This window comes from Triplophysa rosa, linkage group LG7 (assembly GCF_024868665.1).
Source record: "Triplophysa rosa linkage group LG7, Trosa_1v2, whole genome shotgun sequence".
NCBI lineage: Eukaryota > Metazoa > Chordata > Actinopteri > Cypriniformes > Nemacheilidae > Triplophysa > Triplophysa rosa.
The window spans coordinates 110878-128607 of NC_079896.1; the positions used below are offsets into that span (position 1 = coordinate 110878).

General features: G+C 41.6%; 2 protein-coding genes across 2 annotated transcripts; one reads left to right on the forward strand and one right to left on the reverse strand.

Annotated features, from left to right (window-relative positions):
- Window positions 1-161: 161 nt before the first annotated feature.
- LOC130556252 (FUN14 domain-containing protein 1-like) lies at window positions 162-4314 on the forward strand. Its single transcript, XM_057337040.1, has 5 exons — window positions 162-830; window positions 1504-1660; window positions 3155-3230; window positions 3320-3448; window positions 3752-4314. Exons 1-5 carry the CDS (start codon window positions 803-805, stop codon window positions 3827-3829), a joined length of 468 nt encoding a protein of 155 aa, XP_057193023.1. The 5' UTR covers window positions 162-802; the 3' UTR covers window positions 3830-4314.
- Window positions 4315-6080: 1766 nt separating this feature from the next.
- On the reverse strand, window positions 6081-17637 carry ddx3xb (DEAD-box helicase 3 X-linked b). Its single transcript, XM_057337313.1, has 19 exons — window positions 16981-17637; window positions 16109-16157; window positions 15898-15945; window positions 13976-14170; window positions 13750-13882; window positions 13556-13663; window positions 12820-12919; window positions 12603-12738; window positions 12402-12499; window positions 12214-12312; window positions 11952-12112; window positions 10740-10884; window positions 10510-10654; window positions 10170-10220; window positions 9569-9750; window positions 9372-9489; window positions 9130-9283; window positions 8921-9045; window positions 6081-8774 (listed from the first exon to the last, which is right to left on the reverse strand). The coding sequence occupies exons 1-19, from the start codon at window positions 17023-17025 to the stop codon at window positions 8701-8703; spliced, it is 2166 nt and encodes a 721-aa protein (XP_057193296.1). The 5' UTR covers window positions 17026-17637; the 3' UTR covers window positions 6081-8700.
- Between the last annotated feature and the right edge of the window lie 93 nt (window positions 17638-17730).

Sequence of the window (17730 nt, forward strand, 5' to 3'; positions counted from 1 at the left end):
GTCGACACGCCCTCTTTGGGCTAAGCAGCCAATGGCTACCGAGAAGTGAGTCACGTCACTGTCCTTGTCCTAAATGTTGTGGTCCAATCCTTTAGGTAATTTTATTTCCTAAAAATGTTCGTTTGAATCTGCCACGGTGCCACCAAAAGCTTCTCGTCTTTATTAAACTGCACACGCAAAGAAATAGCTGTGAAGGGTTTTCCTAAAACACCGGATCTCAAGTTACTCATTTACGTTGTTATGAAATGCAAATAGAAGAGGTGTGGTTTTTTAAAAAATGGTAATTTTTTTGTGACAGTTGGTTTAGTTCTGGTTGTCCAATCCTTTGGGTACTTCTTTAGGTACTGTCGTCCCAAACTTTCCGAAAATTTCCAATCGTATATCAAATAAAGTCATCGTACAAGTTTTGGATAAACACACGTCACGAGCTTGTCAAACTGTATAATAAATATATGTTGCATTACATTTACATGTATTCATTAAGCAGACGCTTTTATCCAAAGAGTTTTGTCTAGAGAGCCAACAGTAAATGTCGTCTAAACTATAGAGTGAATGCAGGTAACCCTAACTGTTAGATTCCAATCCACCTGAATTCAGCATATAGTGTTTTTGAGATGACATTACTCATTAAAGGTTTAGACTGCAAACATGAGAAATAAATCGAAATATAGACTACAAACTCGTCAGCAGGTGGAAATGCGTTATGAATATGAATTTAATGTTTTAAACATTGACGTGGCTGTATAGGCGGCGCGTGTTCTTTCAGCTGTCAACGTCACATGACGTCACACATGTAACCAAAATGGCGGAAAAACAACAACACGGAAAAGGTAATCGAGCTTCTGTCACATGCAGTAACACAAGAGACTGAGCTATAACGCCTCTGCGCGCATTCATTAGTGCTGAAAATTCCGAGCTGAGAACAGTTTGTAATTGTGTCGTGTCGAACCAGGCTCACGTGGAAGCATAACTGTAACCGTTTCAGACTGTGCGTGGAACGGTTCGGCGCGATGGTGGAAAAGCGCTCTTGTCACGGTCTCGTTAAAACATTACACCGGGTTTAAAGTGCACGGATTTTCTCAGGTTACGGTAATGACAAGGATATTTTGATATGACAACGAGGCTGAATCCAGCAGCTTCTTATTGACGCAAGTAGATGGCTGAGAATGGAGGCTGCTAAATTGTATCGCCATTATATTATGTATTAAAGACCCACCCAACATTGGCAAATAATTGGCAAATATTATATTAATGGGGATTTGGGGATGAAATATAACTCAGATATCAGTTGTTCTACTCGTGCAGTTTTAAAAACAAAGACGCAACAAGTGAAATACTGTAACAATTTTGTGAAACAGCATTATATACTGTAGTTGTTTACTGTGGTAAATCCCAGCAGATGCATACGTCAATGAATCAATATATCACATATATATATTACTGCAGTGTTTCGGTTTCACATTTGCTTTATTGTGTGACTTGTTGACATGTTTCACCACACAGCTCAGGGTGAAGAAGACGACACATACGAGATCTTAGATCTGACGACGTATGCACGCAGTCAACAGTGGTGGAGCACAGTGTTTGGAAACAATTCTGGCCCCATTGCTGAGAAGTATTCTGTTGCCACTCAGATTATGATGGGTGGCGTCACGGGTTGGTATGTATTTGTTTACAGTACATCTAATAATCCTGCATATGAACTGAAAACTGCCACAGATACATCCCAACATATTTTGTTCATGCCACGAAGCTGTCAGCAGTGCAGCTTTTAGAGAATGTGAAGCTGACGTCACTGCCTATTAGGGGTGAAACGGTTCAAATTACTCACGGTTTGGTTTATGGTCACGGTTTCGGTTCGGTTTGTGCTATGTTCAGGGAAAAGGGACTACTGACAAATAAAAATAAGAACAAATAATCAAGCTACAAGTAACAGCACCAATAAACCAACAGAGCAAAGCAGAAAATAAAATAAGATACTGTATATATACCTTTTAAGGTAGAAATGGATTAAAGTAATAAAAGAAAACATAACATTGCATATGTAGAAATGAAATAAAGATGAATCATAAACTGTTGAGTCACAAGCAGTGAGTGATTTCCTCGACTTTGAACAGACCGCAGGAATATGCTGCTGTCGCTTTAAGAGGAATGAAACCCATCCTGTACACCGATACTGTTTTTCGTCTGTTTCGTCCGTTCACTTAAGACATAACCTACTATATTTGTTAAGATACTGGACAAGAGGGGCATGTTGACCTACTTCGTGTGTGAATCTGTCCGTTTAAGCGCTTCAAAGACAACTCAATATTTGCGCCATGTCTGAGACTTTCCTTATGCGCACTTCAGATCTTCTCAAGTTTTCTTATGCATCATCTTGCACTTAAATGTTTAAATGGTCGAGGCTTGAACGAGTGTCGTTTAAACATGTGCTGCTCAGGTCTCACCTGCACTCGCGCGCTCACAACACCCGGGTGATGAAAGCAGAAATGACTGTACAGCATACGTCAATCCTATTGAAATTTGTCTACGTTATTTGATTTGTTGTAGGTATTAAATGTGTATCCATCGACAAACATACATTAGCTGAACTTTGTCTGTTTTACGCATTATAATTTTTAACGAACCACATTATAAATGCGTCGTCATATTTAAGATGAGCCGCGGTCCAACGCGCCGAACCGTTGGTGGAGAACCGTGCGGTTCAATTTTTTTACCGAGAACCGTTACACCACTACTCCCTATGTTGCAGTGGCGCCGCCATCTTGGGAGGATCATACTCCACTGCTATTATTGTTTGATATGTACCGTTACTTGTTTTGTTTGATATGTGGAGAAATCAAATGTGAAGAACCAGGGGCTTTTCCTGAACGACTCTGCGTAAGACCGACCAACCATAGTTACATTTCCTAATCAAACAAGAAAAACAAAACACTGCATTGAATGCACTAGAAGCCATCCTCCCAAGATGGCGCAACATTCAACACGTAGCTTCACACATTCTCTATACAGCAGCACTATGTATTTTATAAGCTTTGTAAAAGATCTCAAATGACTGAGTTTACTCCAACAGATGATGCTGTGCTCATTCCTCTTGTTTGGCTGGTTGTGTATGAATATATATCTATTTCTTGTTCTCTCTACTCACGGGTAGGTGTGCAGGATATCTGTTTCAGCGGCTGGGGAAAGTCACAGCTACAGCTGTAGGAGGAGGATTTCTGTTGCTGCAGGCAAGAACTACATCACAATATCTTGTATTTATAAGGCTTGTATTTATGACGAAACGTTCTAATCGGTTGAAGATGTTTTTGTCCTGCAGATAGCCAATCACAGCGGCTACGTCCAAGTTAACTGGAAGAAAGTTGAGAAGGACGTTAATAAAGCAAAGAGGCATCTGAAGAAAAAAGCCAATAAAGCAGCTCCTGAGATAAACACATTTATTGAGGAGGTAAAGACAACTCTCCTATTATTAATCATTATTACCACCTTTCTGAGTAAAGCACATGTGAAATGAGTAATCATCAACAATCAGTTAGCATCACATTTGTGCATCTGACTTCTTTCATATTATAAGCACTTTTGCCCTTTCAGTCTAGTATTTTGATCAGATTGAACGTAAAGAAAATGTACATTTTATTTTGTTAATCTAGTTCAACACCAAATGGTAAAGTATAGTAAAATGATAACAGTTAACTTCACTCTTTGTCTCTGTAGCAGTCTTTTGATTAAAAACTCCACATCTATTTTTCAGGCTACTGAATTTGTGAAGAAAAACCTTGTTATTTCCAGTGGATTTGTTGGTGGATTCTTCCTGGGTCTTGCTTCTTGAGTTTGTGGTGATGTCCTGTGGTTCCTGGAGTTACTCTACACGCTCATGCCAGTTCACAGAAGACTGCTTCACTCGCTTGAGTGTTTTCAGTGGGTTTGATGCAGAACGTGAATGTGAAAGAGAGATTTTGCCTGGACGGGTCTAATTGTACACATGTCTTACATTCAACACTGAAGCTTCAGAGTCAGTCTACAACACTGGGATGTATTTGAATAAACATCTATTATCTGTCAAAACACAAACAGCCGTAAAGCTGTTTGTCAAGTTTTGTTTGTTCTTGAAGTTACTGTGGTACTCTTATGGCTTTAATTCCACTTTATATTTGTTGTAGAATGTTAGAGGTGTTTATTGTTTCAAGTCTCAGTGTATACAGTTACAAGGCTTTGAAATGACAGTATCTGTTTGTTTACTTGGTAAATAAAAATCACTCATGATCAATGATTTGACGTGTGTCTATTCAAAGTATAAAGATTGGGAATAAAAAGTTATTTTGAAAAATCTGTTACATCGTTATGTTGGCTTGGGTCTGCACCCCACACGTTTATTGGCACGCACTCCTCTCGTACATGAGGGATTTACTCTTTAGCTTCACAAAATAAAAAAAAATCAAATTATACCAACAGGATAAATAGAGCATTTGTCATCTAGCGGGGCTCTCGTTACACAGTGAGAGGTACAGGGGGGCGTGACCAGCTCTTAAAGGGCACACTGCACAATAATGTCTTGTATGCAAATACACAGTTTTGGTCGTTAAAACCCTCCGGTTTTAAAAGAAATGGGGATCTACTTTCTTACACCACTAATTACAGCCCAGCATAACAGTTAAACAAACCTCCGTTACTAATTCCAACCCGTCATTAGGGCAGTGGTGAAGTTATTTGTGAGATATAACAAGACGGAACTTGCGTGTGAATGAAAAAGAGAGACTGTAGAAGGCAACTCATCGAGAGTGCGTTAATCCCATTGCACTGTGGTACGTTTCCCGTTGTTTTTAAAGGTCCAGTGTGCAATTTTTTGGAGGATCTATTGACAGAAATGCAATATAATATACATATATCTGTGTTCAGAGGTGCATAATTCGCAATCTCACCGCTAGATGCCGCTAAAAACCACACAATGGTCGTAAAAATGCGCGTCTCGAGACCCTCGCTGTAACTTTTTACAGCATTTCTGAGCGCTGTCAGTTGCTCTAGAGACGTTGACAAGCGTGCGTGTTTTACAGTCAGCTCATAAATCTGACTAGTTTAATGGCGGAGTGATACAAACGGTAAAGTGGTTCCCGTGGTGATACTGTTGTGCAATATCGCATGGCTCAGATAGATTCGGGAATCAGAAAGAACTGTCCTATAATATAACTTTCACCACGCTGCACACGAAAATGCACATTGAAGTGAAACATTGCTTAATATCGACCAAATACGGAGGAGGGCGGAGAAGTCAGTCAGAAAGGCCGTCGACCTCACGTACAAAAAGAGACTGGCGTTTGCATAAAGAGGACATCCATCATCACTCGAATCAGTTTGATGAAATTTGACCATCTGTAGTAGGCTAATAGTTAATGGTTTATGTACAACAAGTAATGAGTAAAAACCTAATACGTGCGCAGTTGCGCGCAATGTTTGTATACTTTACCTACCCACCTCCGAGGAAAGTGGGGGTCTCGAGTCCCTGGCACTGTTATTTTGGGGGTCGCAGGATGAAAATTTTGGGAACCCCTGGTCTAAACAATGAGAGACAGATGTAGTTCATGTATTACACAACTAATGTAACACTAAAGAGCACCACACGTGATGGGCAAGACATTTAAAAATCAACACCGAAACCTTAAGGGGCACTTTCCCATGCAGGTATTATCTTAAAACCAGGACTAGGCTTAGGTTAAATTAGGATATTTAAAACCATTTTAAAATGGCCTTTACAAATAAAAAACATGGCGTACATCTCGCGACAAAACGACCACACGGATATATTATACACTCCATCTCTACCCAGGCTCCAGCATACCTGACTGTAATAATCAAGTTACCCTGAACACGTTGATTAGTTGCTTCTGCTGTGTTTGATTAGGGTTGGAGCTGAAATCTTCAGAATGGTAGTAACCCTGCTCCTGGGGTGGAGACCCCTGGTCCAAAACATCTACCTTAGTCTTCAGTCTTCCCATTTAAAGTGTCCTACATCTCCACGATGTTAAACTTTCATGCTCAAAGCATGGTTTTGTAGAATTGTAAGCACAAACCACAGTATAGAAAAGTAAGATATAGCAGGTTTTTATTATCAGTATTCATTCTGTGTAAAACGATGACAAAAGACAAAGCATTATGAAGAGACCCATATGCTAAAGACATCCTGCAAACACACTGAACAACTGCTGTATTTGCAATTTCCAACTTTAATTTGGTAAAATCATACAATAAACATCTCATTTTTCGTGCAGTGCACAGCCTCTAACCTATTACAAAGCAAATACTCGAAGTCTAAGGGCTCCGGTGATGTTCTTTTACATGATTTGGAGAATTAAAAGCCACCCATTTCATGTTTAACAATTCACAACTTGTGTAATTAAGACTGAATTTATAGCCAAACCTGTCAGAGAACACGACCGCCATAGCCCAATATACGCAAATGCAACAACAGAGAATAACCACATTTGTGTTACTTAAAATCGCCGTGTGCCAGAAATCCACGGGGGTTGGGGTAAAGACACAACTAAAGAAATTTGGAGGAAAAAACTGGAGAATCTGAACACTTTGCACAGACACACAATTAGAAAAATATCTGCAACATTTTTTTCAAACCTTGGCATGGTTGTTTTACTTTCTAATTTTGGCTGCCAATTAAGCATTGCGATTGATCGAACCGAAACTAATCGTCAGAGAGACAGATTACAGATGAGGATTTCTGCATTCAAAATGACCTTTAGACATTAAAAGCTCACACTACCCCGAAAAATATAAACTTCACGCATACGGGTGACATTCAACATTCAAGTGCCAGTGTTTTTGTACTGTCTTTTGGTCAAGTTGCTATCACTTTTAGGCTTACAAAAATAAATATCTCTCAAAAATGCTTAATAAATTACACAAACTAGCAGCAAAAGTAGAATCTAGTAATCTGTGTGCAAATAGCTAAATTCCCCACTGCTAATCCCCTGGTCCCAAATCAATCCTGTTAACTCCTGGAGAACCCTTCCCCTTTTGTAAACAAGCTGCGTTTCACAATCTTTACACACATTATTTGGAAGCTTAATGACACGCACTCAAGACATTTATATAAAACCCTAGATGTGCAATAAAACAACTTTCATAAAACTCGATGGGCATAACACACACGAGAGCTTCGACCTAAGTAACAGCACTCCTCTAGAGTTACCTCAATACTGTCAATGCATCAGGTCGCCTTTAATTTCAGCAAAAGGCACAACACGCTTGAGATTAAATCTATTGCACTTTAGTTTAACGCATGCCGCTCGCCAAACTCAAGGAGAGACGGCCACACTGTCAGCTGATGTCATTTCTAGAGTACCTCAACCTGAGACTACAGCTGCCATAATATAGGATTAAAGGGTGGATGGGAACTGGGGAAGAACCTCGTTCACTACAATCCAACAGAACACCACAAGTCAAAACTGCAACCCCTCCCAGCCTCAGAGTCTCATCCTGCTCGCTTCCTCACCGCTAAAATAGATTTCTAACGTTCCCAGTCTGCCCTAAACTATGGGGATACAGGGGTCAGGAGGGAGCCGTGTCTCAAAAAATAAAACCGAGATGTCTTCCAGAATTCAACGCAGCTTGAAAGAGAGAAAAGAACAAATGAATCAAACATAAAAGCCTCCTGCAGAAATTGGTTTGAAAATTTCCTTGACCAAAAAACAAGAACACTAGCATGCGGATTAGTTCAGAGACAGGCTAGACTTTCAAGGCCAGCCCGCTCTGGCGCCATGGTCCGAGAGTAGCCATTTGAACTTTCACTATTGAAGTCGTCACAAGCCTACGGTTTCACTCCAAGTTCAAGAACCTTAAAAGAAAAAACGATCCAATTGCTACCTTCATAATTGTTCAAGTAAAAATGATAAACAGCTAGAGTGGTACTGAACTAGCTGCCACAACGTTACAATTGTCGAGCCGAGTGACACGCAGGTGCAGTTCAACGACTTCACAACAAAATTGCCTTTCGTGGAATGGCTTGGCTTTTATTTTCAGAACACTACAGTGTCTTTAACAGGTATCTCTCCAGGATAGAGTGAGCAACATCTTTCAACGTTTTTATTTCCTTGCAATTCCCACGCAAGAATGTAAAAGCCAATGAAGGAGGGTGAGGCCCCCGTTGAGAGCCCATTATTAATTTAAGTTCAAAATGAGATTGTGACAGACCGTTCCAGAGGTTGCCAAGGTTTGATTACATCCAAGCTACTTTTTTGCCTTCCAAAACAAAATGGGGGAAATGATGATGGGACAAATTAGGTCAAATGTCAGCCAGACAGAGAAAGAAAAAAGTCTAAATTTAAAGGCACAGTACATTAACAAACAAATGATTCTCATTTAGTACAAAAGAAATCAGACAACATAGTGGAAAACCTCCAGAGAGTCCAAGAATCTAAAGCAAATTAACGGTCTCCTTTAACCCACTCTTCTACAGGTGAGCATATCATGAGACTGGTTCCAGCATCAGTTGTCCTGGTATCCTCATGGAATTACACCCTCTCCGGATGTGGTCAGAGAATCACAGCTGGTAATGTACTGCAAAGTTCTTCAAAGCTACACAGGGTAAATAGTCTGGCTATGGTACGTGGTTTCCATTCAGTGAGAGTTTGCATGGTGATCCACCGTAATCATGAGGGGAAGGGGTGTGACGAGGTGAAGGAAAAGCGTATCTTAGTTTCCCCACCAGTCCACCTGGGAATAGTTTCCTCCGTAGCCATCGCTGTTGTAGAAATTACCAAAGCCACCTGAGGAGGAGGAGAAACAGCAAGCTAAGTGAGGATACTGACAGCAGAAATATCAAGGCAACAGTATTTTAGAGAACACGAGAAATAAGAAGCCACCAAGGCTCCTCCCCCCAATGGGGGTGTCGTTGAGCGAAACCAACTCTTACCACCGCCAAATCCACGGTTTCCGCCATGGCCCCCTGTGTTACGGCTACCGCGACTTACAAAGGCTCCACTGCTGCTGCTGCTGGCGGTCTGACGGTAGTCCCTGGCACCAAACCCACCAGAGAACCTGAAAAATACCAAACGTGTTCAAACGTGTTAATGGGCTGCACTCTCACAAGCGTCCGGCTCAGAAGATAAGCCAACGCATTACCTCTTGGATCGTCCACGGCTGCTGCTCTTATGCTGATGCTCGTAGCCCAGGCTCTCCAGCCAGGATGGTACCTCCTGTTTGGCCTCCACCAAGATGTCCAGCAAATCCTTGGTGATGTTGCTGTTCTTATCATTAAAGAACGATGTGGCAAGTCCTGTGATAATCAAAGCAAAACGCATGGTTAGGATCTGGAGTGAAACGACAAACATTTGATAATTCTCAATCACTGTCGCTGCACTAACCAAGGTTGCCCACACGTCCGGTACGTCCAATGCGGTGGACATATTCCTCAATATCACTGGGCAGGTCAAAATTAATCACGTGTTTTACATTGGAGATGTCCAGACCACGAGCAGCCACCTGTAGAACAGAACGCTTTCAGTCCCCGGCACCAAAGAACATGCTCTATGTCTGAAAACTGAAAAGGAAAACTACATACTGCAGTGGCGACTAAGATGGGGCATCTACCCGAACGAAACTGTTGGAGCGCTTCCTCGCGGTCTCTCTGAGAACGGTCACCATGGATACTAGTACAGGCGTAGCCTTCACGATATAAGAAGTCCTCAAGAGCGTCAGCTCCCTTCTTGGTCTCAACAAACACTAACGTGAGCGACTCTTTCCCTGTTGGATAGACAATGAGATCTGACGTCATAACACTTCTGTCAATGCCAGTAAGATCACAGGAATACAAGCTAATAAGTGGCAACGTAAGAGTGACAAGCATTTGGACCTAACCCAAGTGATTTTTACACGGTCACATGATTATGGTTGAGTACATGTGAATGACAGCAGTATTTTGACTGTAAACTTTAACATGGCAATGGTTACATGCCACTTCACGCACAAACTCAACCCCAACCGCAGGAATGAATTGTTGGACATGATGCTTCACAGAGTAAAAGCAGAAAAGGGAAGGAAAAATAAACCTAAAACAAATCTAATTTGACATGGGGGAAATTGGCAGACAATGTTAAAGCAAAAAAAAGTTAAGAGATGAGACTTGCATTTAGTCCACGTCCAGTGGAGATGTCTCTACTCACCAGGTTTTTCTATGTTCTCTCCTGTATTGTCCTGAACCTCATCGGGAATGACTAAATAAAACCAAACCTTAGCATGAGCTTCAACAGATCAGTTTAAATTTTTTACAGTTTAAAAACAAAGCAACACGTTCTGGTGGTTAAGCATGCAGAATTTCTCTACTGAACTTTGGGTGGTTTTAGGAAAGACAGAACAACTCCTACAAAATGAAAAACTGACTAACACAAATTTTAAACTCAAAATATTCTTGCTTGCTTTCCTCAAACTCAACACTGTGTGAGATGAGCAACCCACCATCACTAAAATGAATGATAAAAAGGATGTTGTTTCAAATAAAATCACCTGTGGCATTTAACAGGTCGAGCAGGAAGGATCTCTTGTCATTTTCTTCAACCCACACCACCTTCTGGGTGATATTTTCAGAGGTGGAACCAACTCTTCCTACAGCCAAGAAGATGTATTCCTCCAGGAAGTCGCGTGCCAAGATCTAAGAACCAAGACACCAAAACTCATGAGGAATGAACAGCAGCCTTTTTAGTAAAACAAACAAACAAAAACATGACAGCACTCACCTGGATCTCCTTTGGGAAGGTGGCACTAAACATCATGGTCTGACGCAGCCCTTTAGGAGGCATGGTGTCCTGCTCAACAATACGACGAATCTGCGGCTCAAAACCCATATCCAGCATTCTGTCCGCTTCATCCAGCACCAAGTAACTAACGAAAATGACACCCAGAGGTCAAGCATAACTATAAAGCATTCTTTAACCAGAGCATGCGAGCGTCGCTCCGCTCAGTCGCTCATGGACCAAGCAAACGATCCGCTCGCACTCACTGGTAAACCAAATCCCGCTCTGGCATAAAATGTGTCGAGTAAGCCTAAATGTGTTCAGTTTATAATAAAATTCTTGATGTCTCAGTTTTAGTAGGCTGAAAAAGAACAGTTATGTTTCAGTCCAACATTGTGACATTACAGCCAATATTTTGTCTCATTTTTTATTTAAAGAGTGTCTAAACTAACTGTATAAACTGATAACTGATAAAGTATATTTGATTTTCGTTACTTTATTTCCGTGAACATATAGCTGCCATAGTGCAACATTCAAAATAAATGCACAAAAGATGAAATGCACTATGAACACCTTTATTATTACTGGGGTTAATAAAAGAAACCGACTCTAAAGAGAAATAGACCAAAACAAGGGGAAATGCGGTCTTGCAACTCCAAACCTTTACAGCTTTTTAGAATGTACTTTTAGAAACTTGGACAAAGTAGCTGCGACTTCGAAGGCTGCATGCGTTCTCCGGAGATCACATTTGTTCGGCCTCGGCTGCATATGGCATCGAGGTTTCTTTAGGTTTTATTTCAGAAAAGCAACTGTTACATTGGGTAAGTGACACAATGTCTTAAGAGAAATAAATATAAATGTTATCATGTTTTTAACTGAAATTAGCCTGTATCAAACCTCTTGTTGCCCGCACACATCTGCAAATGGACGAGGCGTTTGTAGTTGACACGCATGTCGTTGCCGTTGTGCTATTATTCAGGCTTTAGGCTCATACGGTGTACATAGGACAATAATCCAGCAGCAAAAAAGTAAATCACCAAGAGTGCTAAGCGAGCGACTGAGCGAGCAGAGTTTTCAGAAAGGCGCTCTCCGCTCCGCGAGAAATATTAACTCTGCTCCCCGCTATTCTCTCGCTCACATGCTCGGTCTTTAACCAGTCCACAGATGGCAAATTTAATCTATTTGGGACAACGACGTCTTTAATTTTTGTCATACTTGCAGTAGTCCAGACCGATTTTGCCCCTCTCCATCATATCCACCAGACGACCGGGTGTGGCCACCAGCAGGTGGCAGCCTCTCTCCAGATCACGAATCTGCTGACCGATATCAGCCCCACCATACACCACACAAGGCCGCACATGAGAGCGATAGGCAAACTAGGAAAAACAGAGGACTTAGAAAGACTGGAAAGGTTTTTTATGGTTTTTGAGCTGGGATGTTCTACGGATACACTTTCACACATCCAGGGGTTTCTTACCTTCCTAGCCTCGTCGTAGATCTGGAGGGCAAGTTCCCTTGTTGGGGCTAGAACCAGTGAAATGGGATACTGCTTACGACGACCATACTTCCCATTTTCCTAAAGGACAAAAACACACCCAGTTAAGACATATCACAGATCGAAAGCTGCGCAATCTATTTCAACAAACACGCATGACATTTTAATACCTGGGCACTGTTCTTCACTGCCTGCAGCGCATCTCCTGGACCATCAGTGAATATCTGACTCAACACTGGCAACAGAAACGCTGCAGTTTTACCAGAGCCTGTAAGAGTAACAAAGACCAATCAGACGGCCAGAACCACGACTTCCTGCTTTAAATTGACTGCCAAAAGTGACGACACAAACAGAAAAGATGAAGGTCGGACCTGTCTGCGCACAAGCCATCAGGTCCCTCTTAGACTTGATGATTGGAATAGCGTGTTTCTGGACAGGAGTCGGGCGTGTGTAGCGGGTCAGGCTTATATTGCCCATAATGATCTCTCCCATCTCTACATCATGGAACTGTATTACAGAAAAAACAACTTTTTAGAACACTCAAGCATTCATTTGCATCTCAACTCCGAGGGAGATTAAATGACTCACACTATCAATATGAGGAGGACAGTTTTGGCCTGTGGCTTCAACGGGAATGTCATCATACTTCTCAAAGTTAATTCCAGTGTTGCCCCCAGCAAAGAGCTCACTGCAAAAATGAATAAAACAACATTTACATTCTGTTCCCTGAACAAACATTCCAGCTATACATTTTAAGCTAAAACCCATGAACATGTTCAAGATGTCACTAATATGAATAAGGATGCACTGATGCCATTTTTAAAAGCTGAGTACGAGTACCGATATTTTTTCTGGTACTCCCCGATACCAATGCCTGTACCTTTCACAACACAGTGAGACAAATAAAATAGAACAGCTTCATAATTACAAACAACTCTACTTGGCAGACGCTTTTATCCTAAGAGACTTAAATTGCATTGTATTATACATTTGTTTCTGACTATGTGCAATCCCCTGGGATCGATGATGACGACAAGTACATGAGCTTAGTATCGGTGCATCACTACATATGAACAGCACCACATTGGTGACAGGATTTTGGCATGGAAAACTCCTTTAGTCAGTTATGAGTCAAAAGACTTGACAGCAACGTATTATTTTCTCTATTATAACATGAAGCATCAGTTACACACCTAACAGTAATTTTTGAAGTTACAGTTTCACCATGCAGGACATCAACGCCACTCATCAGCAAATGATACGTCAACAGATGAAAAGCAAACACTGACATGTTCAACTAAGGGTGCACTGGGTCAGCACTTACTGTTCCAGACGCTCATTACGGGCCAACGGTTTGGACCAGTCTTCCTCATCCCTAGAGTCCTCCACCCATCGGCTGTTGCCACCGCCACCAAATCCTCCACGCTCATACCTGCCAAAAAACACAACAGAAGTTAGAGACCAGCGCTTCACATATAACGATTTCACAGAATAATGACTGCCAAAAAATGACATTACCGTCCCCTGGAAGAAGACCCTCGGTCATTAAAGGAGGAAGACTTTCCCCTGTCAGAGCGTCCACCAAAGCTGTTGTAGGCATTGTCTTTTGGGGCATTCCATCCACTGGCATCCTTGTTGTCATACCCAAATCCTAAATTAGACAAGAGAAAAGTAAAGTACGGAAAAACAAGACCTACAGGTACCCTGGATGTGTTGCTGCATTTCACTTGATCGAGACACTTGCCTGCGTTCTGCATGGGCTGGATAGGGTTGCAGGAGCCACTGGGTTTTCCTCTGAAGCCTCCCCGTCCTCCACGGTCACCGCGCATTGAACCGCGTCCACCAAAACTGTTGCTGCCATTCATGCGATTATCACGACCATCATGGTATCCATTGACAAATCCATTACTGCGGCCATTATCCCATCCTCCAGGAGAATCTTCGAGCAAGACAAAGATAATGTTATTTTACCTAGATGAGCTAGAAATGAGTCTCCTCGAGCTAGAGTTGAGCTTTCTAAAGCACTGGTGGGGGTAAGGGGTCAAAAGGAAAGCGATTAGTAACAGACTCACGCTTGAGACCCAAGATTTTCTGCCACCGGTCTAGATGAAACTCAAAATAAAAAAATGATAAGAATAAGAATTCTCCAAGCACAAAAGGTGAGGAGGGAGGTGGTCATTTTTGGATTTGTTTCTCTTCCCCTTTGAACGTTGTAAACTGATTGCAAAGGCGACAAATAACTCAAGCGATAGCATAAATATTAGTCGTGATTCCAAGAACGTTGAGGAACTTGATCATGGATAGCATGGATATTTCATGCATAACTGTAGATATTTCCCTCGAAACTTCCCTTTACCAAAGCTGTCATAATTAAAACGTACAGGTCCATCTACTAGGGCTGCTCGATTATGACAAATCATCATCACGATTATTTTGACCAATATTGCGATCCTGATTATCTAAAACAACATGGAAAATAAAAAACTTGTTTTAAACTGAACAAGACAAAAGAGGACTCTTGCAAAATAGAATGCGGCACAATAATCGCTTTACCTCGATTATTTTGTTTTTGTAATTGTTGAAGGCCAAAAATGACAATTACGATTAATTGCACAGCCCTACTGTCTACCAGAGGAATAAGCTCCTGCTAAAGAGAAAAAAAACAGTAGTCAGGAGGGTGGGAGGGAGACATAAGAAACTAAGAGACCATGGGCGGTGGAACTCGACGGAATCTGTTTCTAATAGAGAATTTAATCCTACGTGAGCTTCAACTGCATGTGTGGACAAACTGATCACTTGCATCATTGAACAGTGGAAATCTTACAGGTCCAGTCAGTGAAATCTAGCGGCAAAAGTGCGAATTGCAACCAACCGCTCACTAAACCCCTCACTCCCGTTCGAAACACTACGACGGCTGACAGAACATAGCGAATTACGGACCCACGGTATAAGAAGATAGAAATCGCTCATTCTAAGGTAATAAAAACATTACGCTTCATTGTGCAAGCTCTTTATACACCTCTGAAGACAAATAACGCAACGTTGTATGTGCATGTAGGAAACCCAACTCATCACTAGTGATGGGTCGTTCTTGAACGATTCGTTCATTTTGAACGAATCTTTAATGTGACTCGGGAAGAACGAGTCGTCGTAGGGAGAGATTCGTTCAGCCGCGCATGCGCATTGCGCAACATTCTATGGGTCCTGTACTGGAATTCAAGAAGAACGAACGATTCAAACCCGAAGACTCGAGAGGTGAACTAATCAATTCTCTTTCCGGCTCTGACTGCATTGGTTTAGCTTACGACGCTGTCACGTGATGAACGAAGGAGTCAAACTCGAGGACTTGTCAGAGAGGTGTGGTGAGCTAATCATAGACTAAAGACCCAGGTAAACAATGAATTAATCTTTTCTGTTTCTTATAGCATTATAGTTTTGTATTGTTTGTAATGTGATCAACGTTTGCATAATGAACGAAATGAACGATATGACTCGAAAAAAGATTCGTTAATTTTGCTGAACGAGACTCAAAGATCCGAGTCAGTAAAATGATCCGAAATTCCCATCACTACTCATCACCCGCGCACAGCACACTGGCACAGATAATAGAAGCACAAACACACACAAACAATTTCTACACAAATGAACTTTCAAAGGTTTACTTACCACTTTTGGAAGCTTCTTTGTTCCTTAAATGAGGTGGAATGTAACGCCCTGTTAATAGACGGATTTAATCAGAAGAGACAACATGCACACAAATACTGCATTTCATTTACAATCAAACTCAATGAACATCGTAATATAAAAACTCTACACCTAAACGATTTTGACTTTCATCTTAAGTAAGCCACCATTAAACAGACTTAAGAGAACTCACTTCCAGTGACTCCTTGAACATCAGCGGAATTCAAGTCTAGGGCAGCGAGCTGAAAGAAATGAGATCTTATTGAACAGAAGCAATCCGATGAATAAGAACACAAAAAAAAACTGAACTGAGAATAAACGCGGCCCTGCCACCAGAGGGCGCTAAAGAGAGCACGAGCACCTCGCGTCTAAACCGGCGTATTCAAGTTGTATTTTCATCCATAAATTACAGTAACCATTTTCTCTTAAAAAGATTTTAGAGTTAAACTAAAATAAACGTTGTGTGGATATTAAACAAGCATATTCTTACTCGTCAGTTTTCTTCTGAAACAAAGTCACCAAAACCCATCGCTTAAAATTACAGCAGCATTAATGCCTGGTAACATCTCAAGCGAGGCATGCGCGAGAGGGTAAATTAGGTCACAGCAACATCAAACACGTGCCACATCACTAACAAATCTGTCAAATGACACGTTTAGACCTGTGGGGGACGATTAAGACATTCATCTGAACAATAACTGACATCATTTCTTTTGATTATTTAAAGACGATGTAAAGACAGACACAATGTGTGCACGACAAAGTTTCTCTTTCCCATTTCAATGTGAATGTGTTGTGATGCCAGCGTATCATTCCCATACAAAGATATCTGCGTGAACAAAACGGTCTTAAAAAACGCTTTCTAATGACCCTTAAAAGAAACGCTGGTCTGAAAACGTGCCGCGTGCGTCAGAACAAATAAACGCGCCGCAGCTCCCTCCGCCATCATCCGTTCAGCCACAGTAGCGCCTCCATCTTAAACACGCAGCACCGCTTTACAAGTCCACCTACCCACCGGGACGACCGAAAACAGAGGAAAAAAGCCCATCGTCGACGGCCGCTTACCTGCTGGTCTAGACCGTGTACATTATCGACGGCCACATGACTCATAACTAACGAGTGTTGAGGGCTGATCTCGCGCACAAGCGGGTTTCTTTGTTTGCCGGTATGTCGCTCGTGCTTCTGTCGTGTCCTAGGATTTCTGTCGACGCCGGTCCGTGACACTGTAAACTTTCAAATGAAAGGAAAGTAAAAAGGTACAGAAAACTTCAGCGTTGTTTTAACCTAAATGTTTCAGTTCAAATGTTATTTATTTTAATCGGATGGCGACTTCTTGTCGACGATAGTCAGAACTCGAGCTGCGCGTCTTTCTCAATCTGAGGAGGGTGAAATAAGAGCGCAGCGGAAACCGCGTCACTTTATTGGACGACGCGAGCAGATAAAAGTCACCTCGTTACGTGATGTCGCGAGACTTCGAGGACCGACGCACATCGAACTGTTTTTACCATTATTACCACAGGGATGAACGCCGCACTGGCCTGCTGTTGTTGTAAAAGTTTCATCGTTTTATTTCCAGAAAGATCACATAGATGACATGTTGTCAGTGAACCCATCTCTCGAATTAAATGTTTTGTACACTCTCACATGGACCTAAAGTCTTCATTAGCTACAGACACTTCAAATTTAGTATTTTCTCCAAACATATAAGCAGATGAAACAAAAAGGTCCGCCTTATATAATGAACATTTTAGAGAAATTAAACTAAATACCAGTTTCAAGTCAAAACTGGTGGACTGCTCCAAAACGTGATGCATT